This window comes from Ictalurus punctatus, chromosome 5, assembly GCF_001660625.3.
Source record: "Ictalurus punctatus breed USDA103 chromosome 5, Coco_2.0, whole genome shotgun sequence".
NCBI classification, from domain to species: domain Eukaryota; kingdom Metazoa; phylum Chordata; class Actinopteri; order Siluriformes; family Ictaluridae; genus Ictalurus; species Ictalurus punctatus.
This window is the reverse complement of record NC_030420.2, coordinates 17,782,734-17,808,231: the sequence shown is the minus strand read 5'-3', so window position 1 is coordinate 17,808,231 and position 25,498 is coordinate 17,782,734. Positions and strand designations below refer to the sequence as shown.

General features: G+C 39.0%; 1 protein-coding gene across 2 annotated transcripts in view; it reads left to right on the top strand.

Annotated features, from left to right (window-relative positions):
* Window positions 1-25,498, top strand: part of igsf9b (immunoglobulin superfamily, member 9b) — a 58,865-nt gene that overhangs the window by 10,407 nt on the left and 22,960 nt on the right. For both annotated transcript variants that reach the window (XM_017468498.3, XM_017468497.3), the window contains exons 3-16: window positions 1,268-1,474; window positions 13,702-13,848; window positions 15,058-15,209; window positions 16,144-16,261; window positions 18,047-18,188; window positions 19,609-19,754; window positions 19,931-20,073; window positions 20,173-20,313; window positions 20,722-20,838; window positions 20,989-21,139; window positions 21,243-21,354; window positions 21,461-21,636; window positions 22,244-22,482; window positions 22,570-22,654. In XM_017468498.3, coding sequence (XP_017323987.1) covers window positions 1,268-1,474; window positions 13,702-13,848; window positions 15,058-15,209; window positions 16,144-16,261; window positions 18,047-18,188; window positions 19,609-19,754; window positions 19,931-20,073; window positions 20,173-20,313; window positions 20,722-20,838; window positions 20,989-21,139; window positions 21,243-21,354; window positions 21,461-21,636; window positions 22,244-22,482; window positions 22,570-22,654 — 2,076 coding nt within the window. The remainder of the gene's footprint in view (window positions 1-1,267; window positions 1,475-13,701; window positions 13,849-15,057; window positions 15,210-16,143; window positions 16,262-18,046; window positions 18,189-19,608; window positions 19,755-19,930; window positions 20,074-20,172; window positions 20,314-20,721; window positions 20,839-20,988; window positions 21,140-21,242; window positions 21,355-21,460; window positions 21,637-22,243; window positions 22,483-22,569; window positions 22,655-25,498) is intronic.

Below are 25,498 nucleotides of genomic sequence, written 5' to 3'. Positions count from 1 at the left end.
TTAGAAGTTTGAAATATTGAAAAAAAGGAAATAAACGTTCAATATCTTGAATATTTAATATTCAAGATTCAGCTTTATTTCTAGAACCCTGTTTAAATGTACATGTATTTTCCTTATGCCTGATCTCTTCTACTGAAACATGTGTTCAGACGACACTCCAATGGATTTGATCTAAAATGGATCATAAGGTTTTGCACAAACTTTTGAACTCCACGGCAGCTCGAGTGCACACTGTCATTAAAGCAAAAAGGGGACATACCAAATACTAAGAAATTCTTAAATTCATGTAAATATTTCAGCAATTCTACTTTTTACTCAGGTTGTTGTCATCAATAATATAATTTGTAATAAAAATTGTCATATTAAATTAGAAAAGAATTTTCACTAGTAGACTAAGACTTTTGGAGCCCACTGTAGTTTCTCCAACTTTTCTTTCCTCATATCATTATTTATTCCTCCATCCCCTTTGTCTGGATGCTAATTCTATTTTTCCTTGTTTGCCCTCCTTGATTGCCACCCTTTCCTATTTTTAATTTCGAATCATATTTGGATATCAGAATTTAACACTTAACAGGAGTGTCGGTAATCATAATAAACCAGGAAAGGCTGTGGTCTGTGGATTCAGCTGAACCAATTTAACATAAATATTCTATGCGGGATCAGCCAGCATTGTACCAAACCATAATGGGGGAGGAACATGAGACAGAGCAAGAATGTGTTTAGGGCCCAAATCTGGCCACAAAAAATATATTATGCAAATCTGAATTTTGATCAGTCTGGGATTTAGGCTCTCCCCTTTAGTCAATGCAGGGCTCATTGTCTGTGCCAGGGGGGAGCAGTATGTTGATAGGTCACAGGCCATGTGTTTACAGCAGTCTGAGGAGGGGGTGTGTGGTGGGCCATGCTGATCTCTCGCTTTAACAGAGAGCATCATCTTTGAGAGATTAGTTCTAATCTCAGTTCTAGACAAAGTGAAGGACCTCTGGCAACAGGTGAAAGATGACAAGGTTAACAGCTGGCTGAAATAAGATTGCAATTTATCAGCATGAAGCATGGGGTCTACAAACCTCCCCTGTAAAGGCCTGGTTGATAAACAAGACTTTCAGCATTTTAATGCCTCTTACTATGGATCTGAGGGGAGAAGCGTGTAGCTTGTTCTCAGGTTTGTATGGATGTTTGAACATGCAGGCTGAGGTTGTGTGTGTGTGTGTGTGTGTGTGTGTGTGTGTGTGTGTGTGTGTGTGTGTCTGTGTTTGTCTTATCACAGATCCCTCATTAAGTGCTGAAACAGTGGTGAAAGGAAGAGTAGGGGGGACTGTAGAACTGGGCTGCACCCTCACCTCTTCATCAGATGGGGTCATGACTCCCAATCTATTCCCTCTGCACGTGGTTGAGTGGGTGCGGCTGGGCTACAACGTCCCCATTCTTATAAAATTTGGAGACTACACGCCACGTGTGCACCCAAATTATAAAGGTGAGTTATTACTTCATTTGTGCCCCACCTTTTAGATCCTCATATCTAAAGAAGTCATTAAAGTAAGTAAAGTTGCAATTCAATGTGTATAGCACAAAGGTGTTTAGTTTATTTGTATTATAAGATGGATTATGGCAGGGTTGAAATCAACAGTAGAAGCGTGCTGAAAAGAGATCCCCTTATCTCTTCTGTAGAGCATGATAGTGCTTGTTTAGTGAAAGATGTGTAGACACTATAAAGGTTCCAAGGTAACTCAGGATAAAAACACCTTTTACATTAGCTTTGAAGGCCTTTTGGATGCTTTCATTTAGGGATTTCTTCCCCAAGACAACTACTTCAATGAAAAGACAACTTGTTTTCTTGATGATAGTGTGTGCATGGGTGTGTGTGTTTATGTGTATGTTGTTGGGTGTATGTGTATATGGATTTGATCATGGAAATAATATCATCAAATAGGTGATCCAGCCCAAGTGCCCTGTAATTACACTGAGTGTGTCTGTGTGTGGGAGAGATGGCACTAGAAGGGAAGGGAAGGGAAGGAGGGGAGGAGGGAAAAGCTTTTCTGGATGCAGTACAGGAGGGTTACGATATGTGTAGCCTGTGGGGGAGGTGGGTCTTCAGAGGGCTCTGGATTAAGCAGCATGGGGTTAGCAGTTTGGGGGGGATATATTGGGCCACTGCTGTCTGGGTTAGTATTTTGATCCTGTATGTCTGACTCACTAAGAGAAGGATTTCTTTTTGCTACAAACATGAAATGATGAAGCACAGGACATAATACACTTCTTAATCCAGAAATGATAATCAGGCATTGTCTCATGAAGAACAAAAGACAAACATCTGTCATTAACTCCCAGAGGCTTTCCTCCCTTTGGCTCCCTGACAATAACCCTCACCACTTCTTCTACTTCAGTAAACTCCTATCATAAGCCTTGGTTCATCTAGGTTAATGCTGTTTACATTGATGGGCTTTTATTTCATCTGAGCAGGTTTTGATCAGAGAGAAAATGATAATTTCCTTGTTTCCCCAGTGGGCCATGGCACAGATGGGGCTCTGCCTGGCCTGCACCCGTGCTCTGTGCTATCACTCATACAACCCCTTTAGGGAGAGCAGCTGATATAACGTCAATTCAGATCTGTCAGCAACACTTAAATAATGAGCAAGGAAATGAGGCACAATATGGTTATCATGCAAGTGTCCAAATATCAATACTACTTCTGAATTGAATTAGGAAGGTGCAGTGAAATAGGAAGTGGGCACTACAGGAAGCAGAGTAAAGACAATGTTTTAAGATTTCTCATTTTGGATATATTTGAAGCAATGTCATAAATTCCCCTCTGTGAAAAGGCAATGCCATAATTCGGTTTTTCCAGTTAAGAGATCAGTTGCAGAACAACATAACAGGCAACTAATTACAAAAATGCAATATTACCCTGACAATACAGTAGGTTAAGCAGTTATTGTTATATGATAATAAAATTATCAGTGATTTTCAACACAGACAGTTTTAATAATAAAACAGATTCAGGGCCAAAAGCTATTAAATTATTTCAGTATTTGCCATATGCCATTTCTGCTTGACAAAACCTGAGCCAAATAAAAAAAATATCCCGTGGGCTACCTGATAAGCTCTCAGGTGAGTCTCGGACTAGCATAAGGGCTAATTGCATTGCACTAGTCAGAAACCAGGTGCCTTGGCTACTGATCATGTCATGGCACTGCTGTGATGACTAGAGAGACCAGATGAAGAGAGCTATACCACAGGATCCAAAAAGATACAAAAAAGAGATGCAGTGTTTAAAATTTTGTTTCTGTTTTAATACAGGTAAGTGCAAGTTTACTTCATAAGTTTAATACTTAAACACCCTGGTATATAAGTAACAATTCTAGTACTGATTATTGTGCAACTTTGCCTTAATATCATGGCAGTCATTAAGGTTTTTCCAGGGTCAGAAGTAATATATAGAAATCATGTGATTTTCATGGGTGAAAATGTGCATTTCTTTAAGTTGTAGCCCTTCCCTGGATGCTTAGCCTATGTTCCACTGTCAAAGTCTGTTATCCTAAGCAAAGGTAGATCAAATGCCCCCCAGCACAAAGGAAATGAAGGACAAGGCCCCCTGTAAGGGGTGGGGAGTGTAATTCTGTCAGGCCAGGTCTCTATAACTTTGTGGTTTTAACCTTTTTCTCTTTTTTTTTCTTTTGCACCATTTGTTCCCTTTTTAGTCCCTTGCCTTTTAAAGGCCAGTTAAATGTATTGAGAAGTCAACAACTTTGTTTCCCCACTAAACCGTTTGTGATTTTCACTGCTTTGTCTTAAGTTGAGGCATGGTACCATTCCTCCAAAGTCTTGAGTGTCTGCCATACCACAGAACATGAAAAGACTGCTCTTGTATAGACCAGGTTATAAATCCTTGAAAGAATAGTCCTTCTCAGTCCCACCCACCCCTCACTACCCAGTCATTTGTGGCTAAATTCTTCAATTCCTCAATTTTTTTTACTTAAAAAAACTTTGCACCTTTCATGGACTCTACCATTCTTTCACCTTACTTAAAAAAATTCACAGATTGTTTACCATGTGTTTAATCAACACATAGAAGTGACTGAGACAGACTATTCAGACCTATTATACTGTTCAAACTGGACCAAATAGATTGTTAGCCAGAGGATGGAGTAACTAGACTAGACTGCTATTGTGTTTGAGCTCACTGTGCTTGGTCTTACCTCCATGGGGAGGATCTGTACCTGGGAATGCAATCGGAGAGGGAATGGCACAGTTTCTGTGTGTGAAACTACTCATGGGTGACCATGGCAGTCATTAAGGTTTTCCCAGGCTCAGAAGCTTGGCTTTCTGGATATCTTGGCCTCTGTTTAAATACACACTTGATCTGAATTGTCAGTGGTTTAAGAGCAAAATAAGTCCACTTATTAATGTGTGGTAAGAAATAGCATATTGCCTAAGGAACTAACTAATATGAATGAGGAACTGACTATTTTCACTGCCTTGAAATCTAGGCTGAAACTTGGCAATCATTTACTACCTTGTGAATACTCAAGACATAGTTATATTCTGGAGTCACATGGTCATATCAGATTACTGACTGTTGTTTAGAGACCTTTAAATGGTTATAAATGAAGCTTGTCGTTTGAGTAATGCAGGTTTGTTTTTGGTTTTTTAATCAATTTAAGTAACACATTTCTCCAAAGTGAGGTCAGTACACTCAAACTATTAAACACAGCTAACTGAAGCACTAATAATTAAATTAAACTCTAACACAAATTTGAAAACTTCATTCACATTATTTCCCAGAAGTGACATGCAAAACACCTAAAACCAAGTATCTATGTTTTGAAAACAATTTTGTAGCCACTTATAAACCCATATTTCTCAAAAGCTAGAGTGAATTTTTGACAGTTTTCACACAATTCACAAAAGTGTGTGTGCCAATTTCCACAACACTGGAACAAATTTATAAAGTTTATCTTCACACACCTAATTTACTTTTACCATTCCATTATTCAGCACTGATGTAAAAGTGGATGGTAAACATATATCTATGTTTCCTAATAGTGTGTCTTCTACCATATTCTTCTTTTCTAATGCTTCTGTAATGCTGTAGATGGAAAGCATATGAAAGAAACCAATAACTGTCCCTGTGATTTTTGTGGAAGAAAAGCTGGATTTCTTGTAGTTACTTTAGCCAGATAGGTATTACACAAACAGTTATATTTAAAATGCATGAAAACTGGCAAACATGATTAAAGAATTGTAAAATGTTACCTGTACTATTCAAAAAAAAAAAAAAATTATATGTTGAAAAAAAAACTTCAGTAGTGCTTTGTAACTGTCTGATAAATATGTTTTATCATGTACTTGTATGATTATGGCTGAATGCCTTATTTAATCAAAAGATGACCTGAGAAGAAAGCAGTGTTTTAGTTTGCAGTGGACTTGCACTGTTTTGCATAATTAAGTGTTTGATGGTTATGTTCACTGTTTGAAGAACTGTCTTGTAGTCAAGGAAAAAACTGTAAAGGTTAGGCATGTTGATCTATGTCTGTGAGCAATGTTCTGCTATTAGCCATGTACTTCCTAGCCTTAGCCTGTTTACTGGTGCAGTGAGACAGTGAGAGCGTTCACTGTAATCTATCTCATGACAAAGAGCCATTCATGGGAGGGTTTAACTGATTAGTACCGAGCAGTAGAGGATTGGGGCTTTCTGATTTTGAAGCAAAGCAGAAAGATGAGGGGAGGCGCTAAGGTTTTTTTTTTTTTTTTTTTTTGGGGGGGGGGGGGTCCCTAGATGTTTTGTTTCATTCAAATCCAAACATATCCCAAAATGCAACTAGGCCACAACTCACACAGGGTTGAACAAAGAAAAACGAGGCTCCAAGCCACCTTTACACAATGATCCATCGTTTTCCATAGATTGCTGTGTAGGGACAGGACTCCACCATGTAGGGGCTTTATTTTATGTATCAGGAAGACCCCACAGATATAACAAACACATTTACAGTCCACTCCCTGCAGACAAAAATTGGATCAATAAGGATAACAAAACAAAGGGAAACTTAATAGCTTATAGTAGTCTTCACCACTCACAAGTGATACAATGTGTATTTGAGCAAAAATTTATACACAGAGTATATCTAATCATCAAGAAATAATTGTCAGTTATTTATGGAAACAGCTTTTGGTACTTAATTTTGATTAGAAAAAAAATGCATGTATGCCGAATCATCTTGGGGGTTTATGCGGCCGTCTAAGTAAGGGCCCCTTACATCCGCTAATCTACACCCTTAACTGTGTATTCGTATTAAATTTCATACTGAAATTTCATAATAATGATCGGGGGAGATATCATGTTATATGTGGGTGGAAAAATAAATAGGTGAGTGAAAATGGAATAACAAGGAGAGGAAAGAGAAAATGCAAACAGGTGAAAGTGACAGTAATAAAAAGTATAAAAAGACAGAAAATAACAGTGTTAAAAGAAAGATATTGCATGGTATAAGACCTTAATGGTAAAAAAAAAGAAAAAGAAATTAGTGAATTTATGAGTAGGAAGTAGAGTAATGAAGAGAAAAATATCAAGTAAAAAGGGAATAGAAAATACAGAATGCATGAAAAGCAATGTAACAGATAGTTGCTGAGAAGGAAGGCAAAGCCCCATCTCATTGTCTTTGTCTGAGATTCTTGTGCTTTGATTCGTCAGGCCTGGATGACCTGGCCATCATGCCAGTAAAACAGTGTGCAGACTGATGGATGTGTCTGGAGAAAAATTGCGGGGACAGAGAGGTCAGACGTCACTGAGTGCACATTGATCTTGGAGGATTTATTGATCCAGAGGTTCCCACTTAAACCTCTTAAGGAATTTCATCACTGTTATTGCAGTTTAGTATTGTAGTTTTATTTTTATGCACTTATTAGCATATGATAAAATTTGTAAATATTCAATCTGGAAATATTGATACGTGCCCATATTTATTTGTTTTGAATTAGCAGAGGATATTTTCTTGATTTGAAATGCTTAACAGACAAATGTGCTCAAAGCAAAAAAAATACCCAAACAGCCATTTGTCAGCTAAGGGCAGATCTTTCTTTCTTTCCTTCTTTCTCTCTCTCTCTCTCTCGCACACTCACACACACATTCCCTTATGCACCCTCTTTTTCCTTTCAACCTTATTTGTCAAGATCCTTTAGCCAGTTTAAATCAAAACACAGCCTTTTCTATCCCACACGTCATTAAAAAAAAAGCACACAGCCACAAACACTACCCGCCTCGTGAGCCTGCCTTCCTCCCAGTCCTTTTGCCCTGTTGTCTTTCTGCAGCAAATGAATTCAAATCCAAACTCCCCGCCCCTGGGTCCATCACTATGGTAACCTGAGAATTAAGCAGGGTGGTGAGGAGCCTCATTCTCCGCCCATTGATGGACGGCCACACCACAGCAGGAAAGGGTTAAGTGTCCAATAGGTTTATATTCCCACTACAGTAGTTGGTGCATGTGTAGCCAGGACTGAGGATATTGCACATTCAGTTATCTTGTATGTGTGTATTTACTGTATGCAGATTTATACTCACTTTTGTGTGTAGTGAACCTGAATTAAATTGTTAAATGTATTAAAGAAGCCCCCCTTTCTGTATTTCAAAATGTAATTTCATGTAATGTCGGTAAAGGACTAGAAACTACATTTCCCATCAGCCACGGCACCATGTCACATCACATCACCTGTTTCACGTTTGTCTCATCAGCACTGGTGTGCATATATTATTGATGTCACGAGAACCGATACTTCGGTACCAAGTCAGTACCAATATTCTTAAAACGTGATGGTACTTGTTTTTCTGGAGTACCGTTGGAACCAATTCTAATGGAGGTACCAAGGTTGCAATTCTTCCGGACTTGATGGGGGCAGCAAATACGCACAAGTGTTTTAGTCGGTCCACAAGTGGTGAAGAAAAAGAACAACAACTATAAGCACACGGGAAAACTACAGAAGTTTAGCTCCACCGCGACTCATTGAGAGGAAAGGTAGTATGGCATATGGAAATACTTCGCATTTGAGGCGGATGACAACAAACATATAATTGATGCTGTGAAGCCGGTGTGCAACTGATGCTATCATTCATTTCAAACGCGAGGAAACACCTCAAATTTGACGAAGCACCTGAAAGACAGTCCGTATATTATGTTTGTTTGAGGCAGCTGGCATTGTAGCCGTGAAACCAGCTAACGTTATGCTCCATGTAATGTTTGCTATAAACAGTTATTTGTTAACGACGCTAACACATTGCAGTGTTATAAACCAGGGGTTCTCAAACTTTTCCAGGGCAAGGCCCCCCAAATGGCATTAACATTTGACCGAGGCCCCCCTTTTGCAAGATGTCTTTATAACACATTAAAATACAGACTTCTGAATAGATCCCCCTTTTTTTATTAATAATTACATCTTTACATTACATTACATTAGGAATTGACTGTATAACATATATATATATATATATATATATATATATATATATATATATATATATAAAATGTTATAGTAATGCATATATATATATATATATGTATGTATATATATATATATATATATATGTATATGTATATGTATATGTATGTGTGTGTGTGTGTGTGTGTGTGTATGTATGTATGTATGTATATAAAATCATGTATTTATTTATCTTTCACACCAAACTGTTGAGGCCCCAAGGAGGCTGCAGCCCCCACTTTAAAACTCACTGTTATAAACTACCTCCTAATGGGCCACCATGCATCGCCATTCAGCCCGTGTCCTGTCAGCTAAATGTAGCCTAATGTCACTAATAATTATTCAAATGTTCATGCTTTTAATAAATCTTTTTGGCCTGCCACCATATCAGTGAATTTAAACTAATGCTTGCATTCAGAGTATAAGGTCTGCGTGTGTGTGTGTGCTCATGTGTGTGCGTGCACGTGCGTTTAGGAGTGCTGCACCTCCACTGTAGCCTCATTGTCAGAAAGTGTTTGATAACTAATTTCCCTCTCTCTCTCTCTCTCTCTCTCTCTCTCTCTCTCTCTCTCTCTCTCTCTCTCTCTCTCTCTCTCTCTCTCTCTCTTTCTCTCTTTGCCAGTATCAGCCAGAGGAGGATGTAGTCCAGGAGAGTTTCTAATGTCATTTTTTTCATTTTATTTTTATACCACACCATGGTATCACTTTGTTATCGAGTATCGTGCATTTCTGGTGGTATTGGTACCAACTACTAGATTTTTGGTACCGTGACATCCCTAATATATATAATGACGTTCAGCACTGTACTGTTGTCTTGCGTTGTTTGTTCTGTCCCTCTATATATATATATATATATATATATATATATATATATATATATATATATATATATATATATATATCATATTACACTTGTCCTCGTTTTATGTAAGTCTTGTATGGTGTTTTGTTTGATACTTTCTTAAATGTTAGGGATGCACCGAATGTTTGGCAACCGAAATAATTTGGCTGAAAACAGCTAAAAAAAAATAAATTTGACCGAATAAATTTGACCGAACAATGACGTGTTTGACAACGCGCCAGATAGCCTAGCAACCAGAGTGAGATGCGCAAATTTCACGACCTCCACTTCCGGGGGTGCGCGCATGCACGAGCTACGTGCACCAGCGCATGCTCTTTGGATGTTGACAACCGTGACATTGTTTACTGTGGACACATGCGTTTGTTTTGTTTCTGTTCCGGAGTATTCTGTCACATCGCGAGACATAAGGGAGTAGAGTATGGAAGCAGGTAAAGACGTATTTATTTAAGGGAACATAACATTAACAACGTATCTACCTATACTATATCTACTATAATACTCCGCGAGGTGTACAGGGACGCGAGCGGTATGTATCCCGAATATAATCAGCCGTATATAACCGAATAGAACCATTTTTTGCACTTGTCAATTCACTTTTTAATACCCTTTTTTGTTGTAGGCTTCAGAGTGTTACATTCTTTCAGCAGTCAGTTATAGGCCTAACATAGGCTATTCAAGGGGGGCTCAAAGATGACCAGATAAAAATATTTTTATTTTACTAATTTATTTATTTAAAGTTATATTGTGCCTTGTTGGTAGCCTATGCCTGCTGGAATGAAGAAAAAATGTTCAGTGTTAAATAAATATTTTGAAATTGTAGTTTTTGTAATAGATTTTTTTCTTTGAAAAGCAAGGCAAAATAGTAAAAAGCACATTTTGACTATTTAATTTATGCAATGGTGAAAAAAATGAAAAAATACATGGAAAAAACGCAAAAAAAAAACGTGTTCGGTATTCGGCCTTCCACCAAGTTTTTCATTCTATTCAGTTTCAGCTTCGGCCAAGAATTCTCATTTTGGTTCATCCCTATTAAATGTTTCACTGAGATTCTGCATTTGCATCCGTCTCTAAATCAATATTGTGACACTAGTATTCCCTGTACACCAGTTCAAAAGGGCTCAGTCAGTTCCTTTGTGCATGTATAAGTATTTATGTGTGTATACAGGTTTATGCTTATTCTTGTCTTAATTTTACTTGGCAGACTTTTAACCTTTTTGTGGCAGTTCTGTGCAGTTTTTCAGGGATCAGTTAGGAACTTTGACACTTTTAAGACTATTTTGGCATTTCTAATTATAGTCTGCTCAGAGTAATCTTTACTGCTGTTTATAAATAAAACAGGGAGGAAATGGTATGAGCCGGGAGGAGCTCAGATGAGAGATAAGAGCAAATCCCGCCCATGCTTCAGCAGCTTCACCTGCTGTGACATCTGTAAATGTTTGCCCCTCTCCCTGCTCTTTTAATAACCACCTTCTCGATCTGGCACCCATATTTATTAGAACATAAACAGGCACTCCTTTTAAGAGATGCCTCTGTTAAACTGCTTTAGGGGGATGGGAGTAGAGCTTTTATCATGCAGCATCTAACCCCAGTGAGAACATAAACATTTACACAGAGAAATGGGTCTGGGGATAAGGGTAATTCAGAGTCAATGTATAATAGAAACTGAGGTTATAAGATTGCTTGATTGTCAGAGTTTTCTACCAGGGGCAGTCTGTGGAGGATAATGTGCCTTAGGTCTCTGTATATTGTGTTATACTGTGCTATATTTTTTGAGTGAAAAAGGCTGAAATAAATGAATAAGATTATTGTCAAGAATGAATGTCATGAAGCACTAACTACCCACTTCCACATACAAGCTCACAGATGCCCACAATTGGTTAATGCTGCTCTGATTGACAGGAGAGTGTAATGCCATCCCTCACACCTAGGGTATATAGGGCCAAGTTTGCTGTCTTGGACTCCTGGTCACGGATGGCTGTGGCATTGTTCAGAATCAAATTCTTATTATTTTCTAACAATAGGATAAACATTTTTTGTGCCACTCAGGAGCCTATAAACTTTTATTGTACAGTAATAGTCTTGGTTTGTTTTATCATCTCATGGTTAGTAGGGGCATGTTGAAGTTTATATAAAAGTCTACTATATAATAAAATGCTTTTGCTGGTCTTAGTGTGCTGTGGACATTATACAACAAAATACACAAACACACAATGGGTAATGTTTCTGTATACTTTTTTGCATCATTATTTGAAACAGTATGTCTTTGACTTTGACTTATACATCAAGCCATTAGGGAAACTGGAGTACAACTGCTAACATGGCAGTTGAGTCTACCCAGCTAACTCCTGCGCTTGTAATGTTCCAGACATGGAGTTAAACATTTCACTTTTGAAGGTCAAGAAAAGCCTACTGTGTATGTAGTACATTTCTCAAGCCAAGACGAAATTGTTTCACAACAAGTTTCAAGCTGTTTGTAGCACCACTATGGGTTTTGGGTTGCATTGAAATTCCAAGTAAAAGAGTAAATGTCTCCTGCCAGCACACAATCATCTCCTCTAGTGTTGTCATTTAAAAACTTCAAAAAGTTTTTAAAAAGCCATCAGCATGAGATAGTGAGGCAGCGAGTATAGATGTGGGGTGGAAGGGCCTATGAGAGGAAAGGAGTATACAGTGTTTTTTTTCTACACAGTCATTCACTCATAGAATGAAAAAATTTATTGCCTTCAATAAAATGATCATATCCTGGCGATTAGTTCAAATTCCACAGTGGCATGTGTAATTACAGCATTGTGTGATTCTGTGTACACTTGCAGCTTCCACAATGACTGCAATCTACTGCAATTTACTGTTCTTTCTTAAATCTGGCTTTCTTTTCAGTTTGTCAGAGTTATTGATTTCAAACCAAAGCACAATAGACTTTGTCTCAAGCTAAGTGTTTAGATATTTTTATATGTTTGTCAGGGGTGTTTAGGTTTTTTCTGAGAGTGCAGTTATACAAATTCTACATTCTCAACTTCAAAATACAGTGTTGGCTAGGCTAGTGAGGCCGCCCCGTTGATCTCTGCTGTTGGCTGGGCTGGTGAGGCCGCCCCCTCGGCCTCAGCCATTAGCTGGTTTGTGGAGGCCACCCCCTCAGCCTCTAGCATAAGCTGCACTGGAGAGGCCACTTCCTCTGCCTCTGGTATGATCTCCGGTGTCGCACTGCTGCCTGTGTTCAGCTGACTAGGCTTGGCCTAAAAAAATATTTTTTGAGGGAGCCCAGCCTGGAGCTGGTCCAGGATAATCTTGATTTGATTGAACTCCCATTGATTCTCCTGGATCTGCTTGGCCTGGTCAGGCAAGATTTGAATCAATTCCACTGCATCCATGGTTGGGTCTAGCATTCTGTCACAGATTGGTAGGAGACGGATGCAAGTGCGGAGTCTTTTATTTAAAGTGAACACCTGTGAACAAGAATTAAGACTACTTAACATGAACACACATGAACATGGCATGGATATAATAACATACAGCGACGCTTCTCACTACAGAATCTAGACAGAGTGCTATACAAAACATGACTTAAATACTGGTGTTCATTAACGCAAAATGTGAATCAGGTACAAACAGTCATGTGACGTGAGTGTTGTGCTCAGGTGGCTGATGGGAATTGTAGTCCTGCTGTAGTCCTGAAAGGGGGGACCTTTCAACAGGATAATGATCCTAATCACTCTAGCAAATCCACCAAGGAATGGCTCATAAAGAAGAAATGGAGGTGTATGGAATGGCCTAGTCAAAGCCCAGCTTTGAATCCCATTTAAATGTTGGGGGGGATTTGAAATGGGCAGTTCATGCAAGAAAACCCTTAAACATCTTGCAACTTAAAGAATATTGTATGTCAGAGACTGGTGGAGAATTATGCAAAATGCCTACAAGTTATTTCTGCTAAAGGGGGCAATGCTACATTCTGAGGCCAAGGGTGTACTTACTTGTTCACAGAAGAATATTACATCTATTGTTATTTCTGTTGAATAAATGATTGAAAAAGCTGATTTTCATTGTGGTTTTTTTCAAGTATATCAATTTTATTAATAGACACTGTTTTAAAGAGGATCAAATGTTTGCTTGTCCAAATATGTCAAAAAAGCCAACAATTTCCATGGAGTATACTTATTTTTTCATGTGACTATATCAACAATTGTTTTGTTATATTCTGCTGTTCAATGTAGTCATATGATTACATTGTCATGTGTATGGATCATGTGTTCAAAGTTCTTGCAATAAATATCTCCTGTTCTTGTGTATATTTTCAAATAAAAATTTCTGAAGTTTTTATAGGTATTGTATTTTTCTTATTCATTTTGCTGTCTCTTTGGCTTACTCTCTCTCCTCAGGCCGTGTGTCTCTGATACGGGGAGCGTCTCTAGTGGTTGATGGCTTGACTCTGGAGGATGAAGGCTGGTTTGAGTGTCGGATACTTTTGCTGGACAGAACAGCTGATGAATTCAGAAATGGCACATGGACTTTCCTGTCAATCACAGGTATGATTCCTCACAGCTTGAGAATTTAGCCTGAACTGATTTAGCCTAGACTGATTCGGGTTGTGGTGGATTCTGAGCCCATGGGACCCTGCAAGGGGGGTACACCCAAGATAGGAACACCAGTCTATCTCATTATGACTACACACACATTCAGACTTAGGGGCAACTAAGAGTCAGGAATCCACATACTTGCATGGTTTATGAGAGATTTGAGGAAACCCATGTGGATATGGGGACAATATGCAAAACTCCACACAGACAGTAACCCATGCTCATTTATCAGTGATATTGAGCTAGAAAGTAACATTAGAATGTTCCACCTTAGAAAGCAGTGTGTAGAGATAATAATGATTTAAATTACAAAAACAAATGTTAAAAATGTTAGAAATATATACACACTTCATACATTTATGTTTATACACATACTGTATATGCTGCCAGTATAAATGCTGTATAAATCTTGTGATTTATACATAATGTATATGTAATAAAGTCTTGCAAGTGTAAGTGATCTATGTGATTGTCTTGTGATACAAAGCTTTAAGCAGGGATTTATAACAAGAAGAAGCTGACCACTTCAAGTACTGCAGTGTACATGAGGGTTTTACACAATGCTGTGTATTTTGGCACTATGCTAACAACAGTGTTTGAGCATGCTGTATCATCTGAAATGTGTGTGTGTGTGTGTGAGTGACCGAGAGCAACACATTTTTTATCTTTCACATTCACACATTTTTGCCTGTTTTTTCATTTTGTTTTACTCACATCCCCAAGACACTCACACATATTTTTAAAACATCAGTGCTCGTGACAGATCTCTTCACATTACAGCTCAGTGCTCAAATGAGGAGTCTTGTCTTATTCGCCTTTGACTGGTCGCCTTTGAGATGTTTTTCCAAAACTTTTGCTCACATATTTTATATTAAATAGTGCCTGTTTGTTTTCCAAGTTGTGAATGGCTCTATGCATTTGGGAAATCTTTGTTTTGTTGTTTTGTGTTTAATAGGTTTAGTCATGCTTTACTGATGGCTATGATTACTTAATCATTTGTGATTGGGCCAAAGTGAAAAAACAGATGTTAAAAGTTTTTATTATATGTATATGTGATTAGATAAATATTGCAGGTGTGTTTGGCCATATAGGTAGAGTATAATAGTTCTCCGTTAGCTAAAGTCTGTATGAATTTTTCCCCTTTCCTCTTCACTGTAGCTCCTCCAGTGTTTATAAAGATACCCCCTTCCTTTGTGGAGGTCCTTTTGGGGGAATCTCTCACCCTTAGCTGTGGTGCACATGGCAACCCAAAACCAAAAGTCATCTGGAGAAAAGAGGACAACACACTGGAGGAAGAAGACAAGATTAAGGTAGTAAACTAAAGATTGCTTAAAAGACACAATTGCAGAGCATGGTTTGCTGATTTGTGAAATGATTTTATCAGTGTAAACCCATCATTTGCTGGCCAGCAAACTCAAACTCATTAAACTCTCGTTGTTTAGCTCTCACTATTAGTAAGAATTACTTGGCCTCAAAGTCAGTTTGGCAACAACAAATTTATGCACAAGTTAATGTTGCAGGATGGCAGGTATTCAATTTTCAGGGGCATGTTTTTGCGATTTCAAGTCAAAATAAAAGTGTTTGAGTGTTCTCAAAATGATGTTTCATATTGGATTTTCACCATATTTTTATACATATAATGCCATAATTAGCATTCAAAGAATACATGTGAAAAGTGTAATGTCTGCACTTTTGCATTCATATCATATTTTGAGTTTTGAGTGATTTTTTGACACATCGCACCACCTTAAATCAGTGTTATACTTGACACCAAATTAGAAATGCATTCAGTTTACCCTTGTGGGATTTTCTTAAAGATCTGAATAGGCCTCAACTATTGACTTCAATTGGACTTTATATGGTTTCATATTGTTTCTTTCTCTTTGCATCATTTTCACAATTATTCCCAAATCCCACAACACACCCACCAACTAACTGCCAAATTTATCAGATTACACACACAAATTACCACTCTCTGTTTGGGATCCTAGAAAAACAGCACTAGAGAGGTCAAAATTAACATTAAAATTATACCTAAAATAAATGAAATGTTACATGCCGTGGAAGATTAATATAACAATAGGAAATATAGGGGACCAATCAGATTCAACATGGCAAAAGTCAAAGTAGAATTACATGCATTAAATTGTTGTAGTACTTAAATAAATTAATTAAACAATTGTTGAAACTGAGATATGCATGTAACATTTCTCTTTTAACTATTGACATTGTTGTTCCCATCAGGTAATCAATGGAACCTTATCTTTGGTCAAGGTTACCAGGGAAACAGCAGGAATGTACAAGTGTCACATATCCAACTCTGAGGGAAACTTGACTCACATTACCCAACTACAGGTTAAAGGTCAGTGATCCTGACTCATCCATGTGAGGGAACAAAGCAAGAGGTACTGTTTGGCACAGTGGGGCTTAACCAGGTTAGTTTGGCTCTAGAGGCATTAAATATTAACTTAGAGAAGCAAGTATCCTGGACCAGGCTTCATGACCGTAATGAAAGTCTGTAGACAATCCCTTAACCTTAATCCTTTAAATTTTTCTTACTTTATTTATACACATTTCAGGTAACAGTGTCTCTCACCTCAAATGCGACAACACTTCTCAGAACCATAATACAGATTTTGCAAATCTGTATGTTGTAAGCAAAATGAAACACTGCCTCAAAAACCATAAACACGCTTCTCAAAGTGAAATGTTTGCATCCCAAATACACTTATCTACAAGTATGTATTACAACAAGAAATGTTTCCCCGTGCTGCTCTAATCGTTTGTGAATGTACATTTGTGTCATTGTTGTGTCCATCAAGAGAAAATTGCATAGATGTGTAATTCTTTATATCATTCTTTTAATACTTTGTCCTTCCTTTTTTGTTTTGCTGTATACAAGTGGAAAAAATTTTACCAAAATAGACACTACATTTGCATAGGAAGAATTCATTAAACATAAAAGTAAACGAACACTAAGAAATTTAGAACTGATCCTTTCTGTTTGTTCAACAACTCTTTTCCACAGTACACCACATATAATGTTCTCTTTATCCAAATGATATTTGAAAAGTATAGGTCTCTCAAAGCATGGTTGATGACAAGGACAACTAGTGTAGCCTGAATTTCAGGCTGAATTTCATTTGAGACTGTTTGGCTCCTCATCCTCTACCTCTCTGTACATATTTTCATTTGCCTATATCCTTCTCTATTATCCAGCAGTTTGTAGCACAGGCCTTTTTAGTTGCTGTTCATATTTGTGCGTGTGTGTTTGGGCTCACTGGAAGAATAATTTTTGTTCCTGATATCTGTGTGCTACATGTTGCATATTCTCCCTATGTGTGAGTTTTCTGCCTCATGCCCAGTGTTCCCGGCACAGACTCTAGATCCACTGCAATCCAGATCAGGATTAAGATTAAGACAGTTTCTGGGGGCACGGTGGCTTAGTGGTTAATACGTTTGCTTCACACCTCCTGGGTTGAGGGTTCAATTCCTATGTGTGCAGAGTTAGCATGCTCTTTATGGGGGTTTCCTCCAGGCACTCCAGTTTCCTCCCCCAGTCCAAAGACATGCATTGTAGGCTGATTGCCCAGCAATGGATTGGCACCCTGTCCAGGGTGTCCCCTACCAGTAAGGATAAGCGGTACAGAAAATGGATGGAAGACAGTTTCTTTGCATTGTATTTTCTATAGAAAAACATTTTAACTTATTTTTTCTTACTGGGCTATTGAAACCGAAGCATAGTGAAAAGCTGTTTAATGTTTGTGCTGGTAAGGTCATTTTACATTCATTCATTTTTAGATTTATGCACTTTTTTGTTTTGGCCTGAGAGTATCATGAAAATGTGTTTAGAGGTGGTTTAGTGTGTGAAATAATGAATGAGTTTATAATGTTTTGCACCAATGGCTCAGGCAAAAGACAAATGAGCTTTGGTTCTTTAGAAATGAGTAAAAAAACAGAATATAAGCAATGATAAAAATCCTACTGTAAATCATGCATCTTAGAAGTCATATAAGAGAATAAATAGTGCCACCTGTTGTTTATTTCTAGATGAGCAGCTTCTATAAACATTAATTACAAAAGATTAAATCAGGATTTGTAGCATATTTTGTTTGTAATTTTGGGCCCTATTCCTGGTTTCAAACAGGTTCTCCAGTCATTGTTATTTCCCCTGAGGACACCACCATGAACATGTCCCAGGATGCAGTTCTGAAGTGCCATGCTGATGCATACCCATCTAACCTCACATATGAGTGGCAGAAAGAAGGGCAAAATATCCATTATGTTGAGTGAGTACTCAGTGCATCTTTACCTCTGTGATAGGCTAATTTCTATGTAGATCAAGTGTAGTTATAGTACTAACCTTTAAACCCCATTCTATTATTCTGTCATGTAACTTAAAGAATATAATGCTAAAGTGAAGCTATTATTCTTAACCTAGTAGCATAATTTTGTGCTATAACTAATATTCCTAACCCCTTAGATAGACATAAAGGAAACTCCTTCTGCTTTAGTAATCAAAGAGCCCCAGTCATTTAGCGAATATTTTAATGATATGCCTATGTGATTATAGTTGCTAAAAATATAATATAGTAAATATGTAGGTATAATGTGTGTGTGTGTGTGTGTATCCAGCAAAAAAGAAATGTCCCTTTTTCAGGAGACTATATTTTAAAGATAATTTTGTAAAATCCAAATAAGCTTTACAGATCTTTACTGGAAAGGATTTAAATGATGTTTTTCATGCTTGTTCAACGAACCATAAAAAATTATTGCACATGCACCTGTGGAACAGTCCTTAAGAGACTAACAGTTTACAGGCGGTAGGCAATTAAGGTCACAGGTACAATAACTTAGAACACTAAAGAGACCACTCTACTGACTCTGAAAAACACCAGAAGAAAGATGCCTAGGGGGCCTGCTCACCTGCGTGAACATGCCATAGGCCTGCTGCAGGGAGGCATGAGGACTGCAGATGTGGCCAGAGCAATAAACTGCAATGTCTGTAATGTAAGATGCCTAAGACAGTGCTACAGGGAGACAGGAAGGACAGCTGGTCGTCCTTGCAGTGGCAAACCACATTTAACCATGTGTCCCCCCAGACGTAACTAAGAACTTGCAAATGCTTTGGTGTAAGTGTGGGGTAACATCTCACAGCAAGAACTGACAAATCTGGTGCAGTCCATGAGGATGAGCTGCACTGTAGTATTTAAAGCAGTTACTTTTGATATTGAATGCCACAGCTTATTTGAGTATTGTTGCTGACCATGTTTATCCCTTCATGGTCACAATTTATCTATTTTCTAATGAATACATCCAGCATGATAATGCACTATGTCACAAAGCAAAAGTCATCTCAAAATGGATTCATGAACATGACAATGAGTTCAGTGTTCTTCAGTGGCCTTTGCAGTCACCATATCTGAATCCAATAGAACATCTTTGGGATGTGGTAGAAGAGGGGCTTCGCAGCATGAACGTGCACCTGAACAATCTGCAGGAACTGTGTGATGCAGTCAAGTCAACATGTACTAGAATCTCTAAGGAAGGGAGGCCCTACCCAGTATTAGTATAGTGTTCCCAATAACATGCTAGGTGAGTGTAGGTAGGTAGGTAGATATATAGATATTACTTGTTCTACACTGTAGTAAGATATTTTATTATATTTAATCCTTTGTTAACACACACAATGTGTGCATGTCTTCATAGATCTATGAAGTCTCGTGTAAAGATCCTGGTGGATGGTTCTCTACTCATTCCTGAGTTAATCCCTGAAGACTCAGGAAACTACACCTGCATTCCCTCCAATGGGTTACTGACTCCACCCTCAGCTTCTGCTACCCTGAAAGTGAAATGTAAGTATTGTGTTTAAAGACTGAACAAGACCTGCTGCATAATAGTCAAAGTACTTTAGCATATATCAAAATGTATATGCATTATTTGAACAGTAATTTGGTACTCTCTAGTTTGTTACTGTATGGTACAATTTGTTACGCTAGTTTTTTTCGTCTATCCTATCTCAATTTCTTAGATCCTGCACAGGTGGTGCGGATGCCCAGAGAGACTTACCTCCCTGCTGGCATGGGCGGAACAATTGTGTGCCCAGTTCAAGCTGAACCTCCGATGCTGTTTGTCAACTGGACCAAAGATGGTGCCTCACTGGATATACGCCAGGTACTGAACAAAATAATGCATATCCATCACCCAAATTATCACAAATACATAAATAGAATATTTCTCGACAGTAAAGTTTGTTTTCTGTTTGTTGGTTAGTACCCAGGTTGGATGATAAACTCAGAAGGCTCCTTGTTCATAGACACAGCCAATGATGATGCAGTAGGCATGTACACCTGCACTGCCTACAACAGCTATGGGACTATGGGTCAGTCTGAACCTACCAAAGTCATTCTGAAGGTACAGGAGTCTACAAATAATCTGAGATGTGTAACTGGCTCTGACAAATGTTTTTTTTAAACTTCTACACATAAAGATTGTACACACTAGACAATTATAATTCTATTTATATGCATATGAGACCATAAATAAACAAAAAGCAGGTGTGATATGAACCACTTATGGTTATAAGTGGTAGAGGAGATGGGTTAGACCAAAAGCTTGTGATTTATAAAGGGGCTTATGAGTAGGAGACTGTGTACCCATGGCTCTATATATCTGATAATTCTTGTTGTGTGCTTTATTTGTTTATTTGGTTTTTGGTACATGCATACACCCACACTGGAATCTGTACAAAACATTAAAAAAATGAAGCCCCAGATTTGAAGAGTTCCTGAATTAGTCATTAACATTCCTTCTCTTTTACAGGATCCCCCACTGTTTCAGATGTCCCCCAGGGCTGAGTACCTACAGGAAGTTGGTAGAGAGCTGATCATTCCCTGCCAAGCACATGGGGACCCAGCACCTAATATCACCTGGACCAAAGTGAGCACTAACTTTCCTAAGATAACGATAAAGAAATGGCAACAAATTATATTAAGACCTTCTTCTTTTACACACTAAGTTCATATTCAGAATATGTTACGATATTGCTGTGCTGCTCATTTCAGAATGTTTTCTGGTCTCGTATTGCAGGCTGGGAGTACACTTTTCTCTCAATTTACTGTTTTGTCCAATGGTTCTCTGGTTCTGCGTCCAGTCAGCAAAAATCATCAAGGAGCATGGGAATGTCATGCTACCAACTCCCTGGCCACAGTCAGTAAAGGCACTGTGGTTCTAGTGTTAGGTGAGTGAAGAACATTTAGAGAGAAAAGCATTTAACATTGTAAACTTAATTATTTTTGTTTTTTTGCATTGTCTTTATGCATAAACTGTTCATGCATTCTCAGGGACAAGCCCCCATGCTGTGACTGGGGTATCTATAGATCCAGGCACTAACAGTGCCAATGTATCCTGGCAGCCTGGCTTTGATGGAGGATATACCCAGAGGTTCAGCATCTGGTGAGTGACCTTATTTTAGTATATATTATCAGTTGTAGTATGAAGCTTCTAGGCAAGAATGTTAGCTTTTAGTTTTTTATTTTATTGTTCTTTTTGTTCACCTCAGGGTGAAGCCCACTAATAGAGAGAAACATGAGTGGACCTCACTCCCAGTCTCCACATCTGAATCCAGGCTCCTTGTGACAGGTCTCCAGCCTGCCACCAGTTACCAGTTCAGCATCTTGCCCCAGAACAAGCTGGGCTCTGGCCCATTCAGTGGGATTGTCACCATCATGACCCTTGGTCAGTAGTATAGTCTTGGCTAAGTGTCTCTGAAATTTCTGACCCTGTGTTTACTACATTCTCATTTACTTAAAGTTGTTATATTGTTGCTGCTGTAATTATTTTCTGCTAACTATCTTGTTATATGTATTTAAAAATTATGATCAGTGTACTCCATTTAAATAAGGTTGCAATCAAAATTGTTCAACCCCCATTGCAAGTCAGGTTTATTTACAAAATGTCAGGTTTATTTACACAATTGTCTGAAAATCATTATATAAATAAGCCACAAATGTTTTGGGATTCTGTTCTGTGGAGTGGTGAAACAAAACTGGAACTCTTTGGCACAATGGATCAGCGGTATGTCTGGAGACTGGAGAAGTCATTATAAGTTGCATTTTCAGTTGAATTTGGGGAAACCACTTGAAGCATTCATTGTATTGAACTATTTCAATTGCTTTTGTTTGATTTGTTCATTGCAAACAGCTGAAAGACTGTACATGTTGACAATAAACCTGATTTGCAATGGGGGTTGAATAATTTTGATTGCAACTGTAAACTGTATTTTCTGATATTGCTCTTTATATGATTGTGATGTTGATCTGCCTATTTTGTTTCCCATATTCAGGTCCTCCAACATATCCACCCACTGTAGTAACTGATGTAGCAGCACTACTTGCTCCCACCTCACTGTCAGTCAATTACACAGCAGTGGGTGTGCTGCTGCAGTGGCTGCCACACCATGCTCAGTCTCCACTGATCAAAGCCTTTGTGCTCCAGGCAAGGCAGGAGATGGGTGAATGGGTTACACTTGATAGAGAAATCAATGTCAACTCCACAGAAATCCTTGTTCAAGGACTGACAAGAGTAAGTTTGACAAGAGTAAAAATGACATGCAACAGAAACCACCACTGAGGCATATAAATTTATTGTTGCTTAATTTCCACACCATAGGACTCTTACTATGAGCTGAGGCTGCTGTCACGTGGAACTAGAATAGTCAGTGATCCCAGTGAATCAGTCAGTATCACCACTAAAGGTAAGTATAAAAACATGACAGTAATTCATTTATTAACCATCATAGTCATATTAGCTGAGGACCATCAGTTTTTCCAGTATTTCCATTGCGACACTAGCTGCATTTACAGTGAGGGAAAGAAGTATTTGATCCCCTGCTGATTTTGTACGTTTGCCCACTGACAAAGAAATGATCAGTCTATAATTTTAATGGTAGATTTATTTGAACAATGAGAGACAGAATAACAACAAGAAAATCCAGAAAAATGCATGTCAAAAATGTTATAAATTGATTTGCATTTATATGAGGGAAATAAGTATTTGACCCCCTCTCAATCAGTAAGATTTCTGGCTCCCAGGTGTCTTTTATACAGGTAACGAGTATAACACTCTTAAAGGGAGTGCTCCTAATCTCAGCTCGTTACCTGTATAAAAGACACCTGTCCACAGAAGCAATCAATCAATCAGATTCCAAACTCTCCACCATGGCCAAGACCAAAGAGCTCTCCAAGGATGTCAGGGACAAGATTGTAGACCTACACAAGTCTGGAATGGGCTACAAGACCATTGCCAAGCAGCTTGGTGAGAAGGTGACAACAGTTGGTGCAATTATTCGCAAATGGAAGAAACACAAAAGAACTGTCAAATCTCCCTCGGCCTGGGGCTCCATGCAAGATCTCACCTCATGGAGTTGCAATGATTATGAGAACAGTGACGTTCAGCTCAGAACTACACGGAAGGATCTTGTCAATGATCTCAAGGCAGCTGGGACCATAGTCACCAAGAAAACAATTGGTAACACACTACGCCGTGAAGGACTGAAATCCTGCAGCGCCTGCAAGGTCCCCCTGCTCAAGAAAGCACATATACATGCGGAGGAATGCTGCCTATGACCCCAAGAACACCATCCCCACCGTCAAACATGGAGGTGGAAAGATGCTTTGGGGGTGTTTTTCTGCTAAGGGGACAGGACAACTTCATCGCATCAAAGGGACGATGGACGGGGCCATGTACCGTCAAATCTTGGGTGAGAACCTCCTTCCCTCAGCAAGGGCATTGAAAATGGGTCGTGGATGGGTATTCCAGCATGACCCAAAACACACGGCCAAGGCAACAAAGGAGTGGCTCAAGAAGAAGCACATTAAGGTCCTGGAGTGGCCTAGCCAGTCTCCAGACCTTAATCCCATAGAAAATCTGTGGAGGGAGCTGAAGGTTCGAGTCGCCAAACGTCAGCCTCGAAACCTTAATGACTTGGAGAAGATCTGCAAAGAGGAGTGGGACAAAATCCCTCATGAGATGTGTGCAAACCTGGTGGCCAACTACAAGAAACGTCTGACCTCTGTGATTGCCAACAAGGGTTTTGCCACCAAGTACTAAGTCATGTTTTGCAGAGGGGTCAAATACATATTTCCCTCATTAAAATGCAAAACAATTTATAACATTTTGACATGCGTTTTTCTGGATTTTTTTGATGTTATTCTGTCTCTCACTGTTCAAATAAATCTACCATTAAAATTATAGACTGATCATTTCTTTGTCAGTGGGCAAACGTAAAAATCACCAGGGGATCAAATACTTTTTTCTCTCACTGTACATGGACAACAATAATCCACTCTTAACCCGATTAAAACTATACTTTGATTAAGAAACTACCATGTAAACAGCAATTTTTACTTACCTTCATCTAATTAAGGTCATACTCGAATTAAGCTCTAATCGAATTAAGACAGGTGGAATACTCCTGTTTTAGTTGAATTATGGATGTGTACTACAGACATGTAAACTTCGGGGTTACACATGTAACCCTGTTCCCTGAGAAGGGAACAAGACGTTGCATTTAGCATAACAGTATGGGAACGCCCTTGCGCACGTGACCGGTATCTGAAGCTTGTGTAAAATCATACCTCTACTTATAGGCCTGCCATGATCAGGTGACGTGGCAATTAAGCGCGTTGCATGATATATATATGGCACCTGTGAACCACGCCACAAGCCTCTATTATATGAAGCGAAGAAGTAATTCACAGGCCTGCCTGTATGACAAAGCTATGCAACGTCTCGTTCCCTTCTCAGGGAACAGGGTTACATGCGTAACCCCAACGTTCCCTTTCAAAGGGAACTTCGACGTTGCATTTAAAATGGGGCCCCTGACAGACCTTCCAAGAACACAGAAAGGTCCCAGGAACGTATTCGCGGCCATCAGGTGGGCCTCAGCCGTCTGACACAACGCATGAACCTCGAAGTTAGATGATGTTGCCCCACAGAGGCTCCATCAACAGGGATATGGCTGGCTGAAATGGCGGCCACGTGAACCCTGATTGTAGAAGGAGCCAACCCTGCTGAGAAACGTTCTTGTAAGAACTCCAGGACTGTAGCTATTGCGCAGTTCACTGGGTCTAGCTGACGTTCCTCACACCACAAGACAAAAAGCTGCCACATGAGTGCATACAATTTCCTTGTGGATGGTGCTCTAGTGTTTAACATGGTCTCTACAACCTCAGTTGTGAGACCAGAATCTATGAGCTGGTGCCCCTCAGGGGCCAGACCCACAGTTTCCATAGTTCTGGCCGAGGGTGATAAATCAGCCCTCCGGCTTGAGACAGTAGATCCCTGCAGATGGGAATCTCTCAATTAGTGCCATCGAGCAGGGAAATTATCTCCAAGAACCATATTCAAGCTGGCCAATAAGGTGCTACTAGCAGCAGACGTAGATGGTCTTGGCAAACTCTTGCTAGAACTTGTGGTATCAGAGCGATCCGGGGGAAAGCATATAGACGTGACCTCGGCGACATGTGCACCATAGCGTCCAGCCCCAATGGTGCAGGAGGAGTGAGGGCGAACCATAGCGGGCAGTGTGTTGTCTCCT